Genomic DNA, 5,717 nt, shown 5'->3' on the forward strand with positions numbered 1-5,717 from the left:
TGACCAGGACACCCTGACCAGGATCTCAGGATCTCCTTGAGGCTCTGGAGGGAATGGAGGAAGAAACGGGACACAGGGAAATCCCATCTTTGCAAATCCAAGCAAAACTGCTGGGCTGGGGCTGGGTGGGGGCTTCCCTCTCCTCTCACTGTAAAATGCTTTGAATGCATTTTCAAACCTTTATTTCATTTTATTTTATTTTTATGCGTTTGCCCCAGCACCGAGCTCACCCGGGGGGGGAATACCTCCACTTTAATCACATTTTCCATGGAGAGGCAGGGTCTGAGCGCTCTGGGATGGGATCTGGGAACACTTTCCTGCATTTCCAGCTGTGGGGCTCAGGAGAAGCGGCCGGTGGGCAGGCGGGGCAGGCAGGAGAAGGCGTTGGGGAAGAGGCTGAGGTTGATGGGGTTCCCGTCCAGGCGGATGTCCTCGAGCGCCCGGCGGATCTGGCCCTGCTCCTGGCTGTCACAGAACGTGTCCTCGTGCATCGTCTGGATGTTGTTGTTCTGCGGGGACGGGACACGGGCACGGCCGGGTCAGGGGAGAGGGAGAGGAGAAGGACCAGGACCAGGGCCAGGGCCAGGACCAGGACCAGGACCAGGGCCAGGGCCAGGACCAGGACGAGGGCAGGGACCAGGAAAAGGACCAGGAATAGGACCAGGACCAGACCCAGGGCCAGGAACAGGACCAGGAGTAGGACCAGGAAAAGGACCAGAACCAGGACCAGGAATAAGATCAGGAAAAGGACCAGAAATAGGACCCAGACCAGGAAAAGGGCCACGATCAGGACAGCAAGGATGAGGAGGAGGACCAGAACCAGTCGAGGACCAAGACCAGGACAACAAGAATGAGGAGGAAAACCAGAATCAGTCCAGGACTAGGAATAGGACAAGGACCAGGACAATGAAGACAAGAAGGAAGACCAGAACCAGAACCAGAACTAGGACCAGGACAAGAACAAGAACAAGGACCAGGATCAGGACCAGGACCAGGACAATGAAGAGGAGGAGAAGGAGGAGGAGGAGAACGAGGAGGAAGAGGTGGGATCTGCTGAACTCAGGCAAACCCCATCCCACCTGGAGGTGCAGGGAGCGCAGGCTCTCGGGAAGGGGCACCGGGATAAAATCCAGCTGGTTATCGGAGAGATGGAGGAACTGCAGCTGCTTCAGGTCCTGCAGGGACAGGACAGAGGTGAACCCCAATAGGGATGAACCCCTAGAGATGAACCCCCCAAAGATTAACCCCCTAGAGATTAACCCCTTAAGATGAACCCCCAAGAGATGAACAAATGAACCTCCTAAAGATGAACCTCCATAAAGATGAACCCTAATAGAGATGAACTCCCTAAAGATGAACACCCAAGAGATGAAACCCCAAGAGATGAACCAATGAGTCACCCCAAATGAGAGACAAACCCCAATAGTTATAAAACCCCAACAGAGATGAACCCCAATAGAGATGAACCAATGAACCCCTAGAGATGAACTCCAATAGAGATGGCCCCCCTAAAGATGAACCTTCCTGGACATGAACCCCCAAAAGATGGACCCTTAAAGATGAACCCCCAAGAGATGAACCAATGAACCCCCTAGAGATAAACCCCCATAGAGATGAACCCCTAGAGGTGAACCCCCAAGAGATGATTCTCCTAAAGATGAACCCCTTAAGATGAGCCCCTGAGAGATGAACCAATGAACCCCCTAGAAATGAACCCCCTAAAGATGAACCCCCAAGAGATGAACCCCAATAGAGATGAACCAATGAACCCCCAAGAGATGAACCCCAGTAGAGATGAACCCTCAAGAGATGAACCCCTAAAGATGACCCCCCAATAGATGAACCCCTTAAGATGAACCCCTGAGAGATGAACCAATGAACCCCCAAGAGATGAACCCCAATAGAGATGAACCCCCTAAAGATGAACCCCCAAGAGATGAACCCCAATAGAGATGAGCCCCCAAGAGATGAACCAATGAACCCCCTGGAGATGAACCTCCAAGACATGAACCCCTAGAAGTGAACCAATGAACCCCCTAAAGATGAACCCCTAAAGATGAACCACCAAGAGATGAACCAATGAGCGGGGCACACCCGGAAGGCCTCGGGGGGCAGCCCGGCGCTGGGGATGCGGTTGAGGCGCGCGTCCAGGCGCACGAGGCCGCGGGGCAGCTCGGGCAGCGCCGTCAGGAGGTTCTCGGGCAGCAGCAGCTCCTGCAGGCTGGGCAGCCCCCGGAAGGCGTCCTCGTCCGCCCACGAGATGGAATTGCTGCTCAGGTCGATGCGCTTCAGCTTCTCTGAGGGCAGGAGGAGGACAGGGACAAAGCCAGGGTGGTTTATTCCCTGCTGCCCGGATTTTGTAAGATTTTCTAATGTTTACATTCTTGTAACGAACTTTCTCACGCGCTTTCTGTAAATAACTCATTGTTTCTCATTCTTTTATGGAGGAAAAGGAATTTGATGGACTGCTGGTTTGTCCAGTGCCATCGGAGAGGGGGGACGCTCCTGGTGGTGACCCCGACGTACCGAGGCCGCGGAAGTCGCCGGCGCGCACGGCCCCGATGCGGTTGAAGCGGGCGTACAGGTACGCGGTGTCCGGGGGCAGCGCCGGGATCTGCTCCAGCCCCGCGTCGTCGCAGTACACCGAGCTGCCCAGGCACAGGCACAGCACGCAGCTGGGCAGCCCTGGAAACAAGCACTGACCCCATGAAACACCCCAGGGCAGCGGGAGGAGCTCATCCCGCCATGGGCACAGGGATCTGTGACACACAGAGCCCCCTGACCCCATGAAACACCCCAGAGCAGCGGGAGGAGCTCATCCCACCATGGGGACATGGGTCTGTGACACACAGAGCCCCCTGACCCCGTAAAATACCCCAGAGCAGCAGGAGGAGCTCATCCCACCATGGGGACATGGGTCTGTGACACACAGAGCCCCCTGACCCCATGAAACACCCCAGAGCAGCGGGAGGAGCTCATCCTGCTGTGGGGACATGGGTCTGTGACACACAGAGCCCCCTGACCCCATGAAATACCCCAGAGCAGCGGGAGGAGCTCATCCCGCTGTGGGGACATGGGTCTGTGACACACAGAGCCCCCTGACCACATAAAATACCCCAGAGCAGCGGGAGGAGCTCATCCCGCCATGGGGACATGGGTCTGTGACACACAGAGCCCTCTGACCCCATGAAACACCCCAGAGCAGCAGGAGGAGCTCATCCCGCCGTGGGGACATGGGTCTGTGACACACAGAGCCCTCTGACCCCATGAAACACCCCAGAGCAGCTGGAGGAGCTCATCCCGCTGTGGGGACATGGGTCTGTGACACACAGAGCTGGCACAGATCCCTGACCCCATGAAACACCCCAGAGCAGCAGGAGGAGCTCATGTGGGGACATGGGTCTGTGACACACAGAGCCCCCTGACCCCATGAAACACCCCAGAGCAGCGGGAGGAGCTCATCCTGCCATGGGCACAGGGATCTGTGACACACAGAGCCCTCTGACCCCATAAAATACCCCAGAACAACGTAAGGAGCACACCCCACTGTGGGGACATGGATCTGTGACACACGGAGCTGTCACAGATCCCTGACCCCATAAATTACCCCAGAACAGCAGGAGGATGTGCCCACTCTGAGGGGACACAGAATCCATGATACCAGAGCTGTCACAGCTCCCTGATCCCCTAAAATACCAGGAGGATGTGGAGACATGGACTTTGTGACACCCAGAGCTGTTACAGCCCTCTGTGACCCCATAAAATACCCCAGAACAGCGTGAGAAGCCCACCTGGCTATGGGGACATGGATCTGTGACACACGGAGCTGTCACAGCTCCCTGACCCCCTAAAATAACCCAGAACAGCAGGAAAAGCCCACCTGGCTGTGGGGACACAACGTTTGCGACACCCAGAGCTGTCACAGCCCCCCAACCTCATAAAATACCCCAGAACATCAGGAGGAGCCCACCCAGCTGTGGGGATATGAGGCCTGTGACACTAAGATATATCACAGCTCCCTGACCCCATAAAATACCCCAGAAAAGTGGGATCTGCCCACCCTGCCATAAGGACACAGACCTGGTGACACCCAGAGCTGTCACAGCCCCGCATCATCCAGGGAAGGGACAGAAACTCCAAGCAAAAAAACCCCATAAATATATCAAGTGCCCAGGAGCAAACCCCTCCTGCAGGAGGAGGGGAAATTAAAGCCCCCAAATTCAGCTTTTTACACCCAAAGCTCTCCTGGCCCCTTTAATTCTCCCACTGGAGGAAGCAGAACTCAAGAAAATTCTTTTGAATCAAGAAAAATCTGTCCCAGCTGCCCCCAAGGGGTAAAACCGAGGGGTAAAACTGAGCCCACCCCACACCTGATCCCCCTCCTCTCCCCAAGGTTCCCAAACCCCTTCAAGGGAAGGTTCAAAGCAGCTCAGCACCAATTTCCTTTCTCCTCCCACTTAATTTTTCCCAGCCTGGAGTGACAGCAAAGGAATAAAGATATTTATCCTCGCCGCAGGATTTTAATTGTCACTAATCTAATTGCCACTGTCGCGAAGCCTCTGCTCATTAAAGCCTCGCTGCTTTGCTGGAGTTCATTTTTTCCCAGCTATTTCTCTCTCTGCAACCCTCCTGTGAGCAGAGTCAATCCCAAAACCCTGCAAAGAGCTGCTGGCAGCACCAGAATTCCCTTTTTTCCCCCCAAAATTCCACTTTTGTGACATGGGGATGCATCCCAAGGGAGCACGACTCACCTTGTCTGGGGATGGGTGCTGGGGGCACAGGGCCAGCACTGCTTGGGGGCTGCAGATTTGGGGTTCCAGATGTGGTTTCAGCCAGCTCTGGGAGGGTTTTGGGGTCCTTGGGGCGGGGAGCCAAGGTGCCAACCTCGATCTGCAAACAGAGCTGGGTGTGAGTGTGGGGGATTTGTGCCCTCTGGTGTGGGTGGTACCAATCAGGGTCACTGGATTTGGGTCATTAATTCCTTCTTGGAAAGCTCTCCAAGCTCTCCTGGCCCAGAGGGATGAAGGAATCCTCACATCCAAGAGCTGGCAGGGGTTTGGCTCAGATAAAACCTTCCCCAAACCCAGGAGAGCTGCCAGGGCTGCTCCTCCTGTGGTGCCACATCCGTCCCTGGCACCAAATCCCGTCCAAAGATGGAACCAGGGGCTGTCCTGTGTCCCCCTCACCTTGGGGACAAGGTCCCCGTAGTCATAGAGCTCCTCGTAGTTGCTCAGGTCCAGGATGTCCCCGTAGCTCTCCAAGGTCACATCGTAGTTGTCCAGGTCCAGGTTCTCAAAGAGGTTCAGCTCAGCCTTGGGTTTCTCCTCCTTCCTCCTGTCCTTGGCTGGCACCGCCCAAAGTGTCCCCAGGCACAGGGCGGCCACCCCCAGCCAGCCCAGGGGACACATCCTGCACCTGCCCGGGGCCACAGCACCGGGGATGTCACCAAGGGCTGGGTGGGGGGCCAGCCCCGGGGTGGGGGGGACAGACAGACCCAATCCCGGGGGGACAGACAGCCCCAAACCTCGGGGTGGAGGGGACAGACAGCCCTGGGAGGGGACAGATGGTCCCAAATCCCGGGGGGACAGACAGCCCCCAAACCTCGAGGTGGAGGGGACAGACAGCCCTGGGAGGGGACAGACAGCCCCAAAAACTGGGGGGACAGACAGCCCCAGCCCCAGGGGGGACAGACAGCCCCCAAAACTCTGGGTGGAGGG

The 5,717-nt window shown here is 56.5% G+C and overlaps 1 protein-coding gene across 1 annotated transcript; it reads right to left on the reverse strand.

Annotated features, from left to right (window-relative positions):
• Positions 1–212: 212 nt before the first annotated feature.
• On the reverse strand, positions 213–5,410 carry OPTC (opticin). Its single transcript, XM_074528313.1, has 6 exons — positions 5,187–5,410; positions 4,752–4,890; positions 2,527–2,685; positions 2,095–2,297; positions 1,080–1,175; positions 213–509 (listed from the first exon to the last, which is right to left on the reverse strand). Exons 1-6 carry the CDS (start codon positions 5,406–5,408, stop codon positions 339–341), a joined length of 990 nt encoding a protein of 329 aa, XP_074384414.1. The 5' UTR covers positions 5,409–5,410; the 3' UTR covers positions 213–338.
• Positions 5,411–5,717: the final 307 nt, after the last annotated feature.

This window comes from Zonotrichia albicollis, chromosome 28 (genome assembly GCF_047830755.1).
Source record: "Zonotrichia albicollis isolate bZonAlb1 chromosome 28, bZonAlb1.hap1, whole genome shotgun sequence".
In the NCBI taxonomy this organism is placed as follows: domain Eukaryota; kingdom Metazoa; phylum Chordata; class Aves; order Passeriformes; family Passerellidae; genus Zonotrichia; species Zonotrichia albicollis.

Excerpts from the sequence above, each read along its gene's own strand:
- OPTC (XM_074528313.1), bottom strand. The coding sequence starts at position 5,408 with ATGTGTCCCCTGGGCTGGCTGGGGGTGGCCGCCCTGTGCCTGGGGACA. Across the intron at positions 4,891-5,186 it reads ACGGGGACCTTGTCCCCAAG|ATCGAGGTTGGCACCTTGGC; the intron begins GTGAGGGGGACA and ends CTCTGTTTGCAG. Across the intron at positions 2,298-2,526 it reads CGGCGACTTCCGCGGCCTCG|AGAAGCTGAAGCGCATCGAC; the intron begins GTACGTCGGGGT and ends TCCTGCCCTCAG.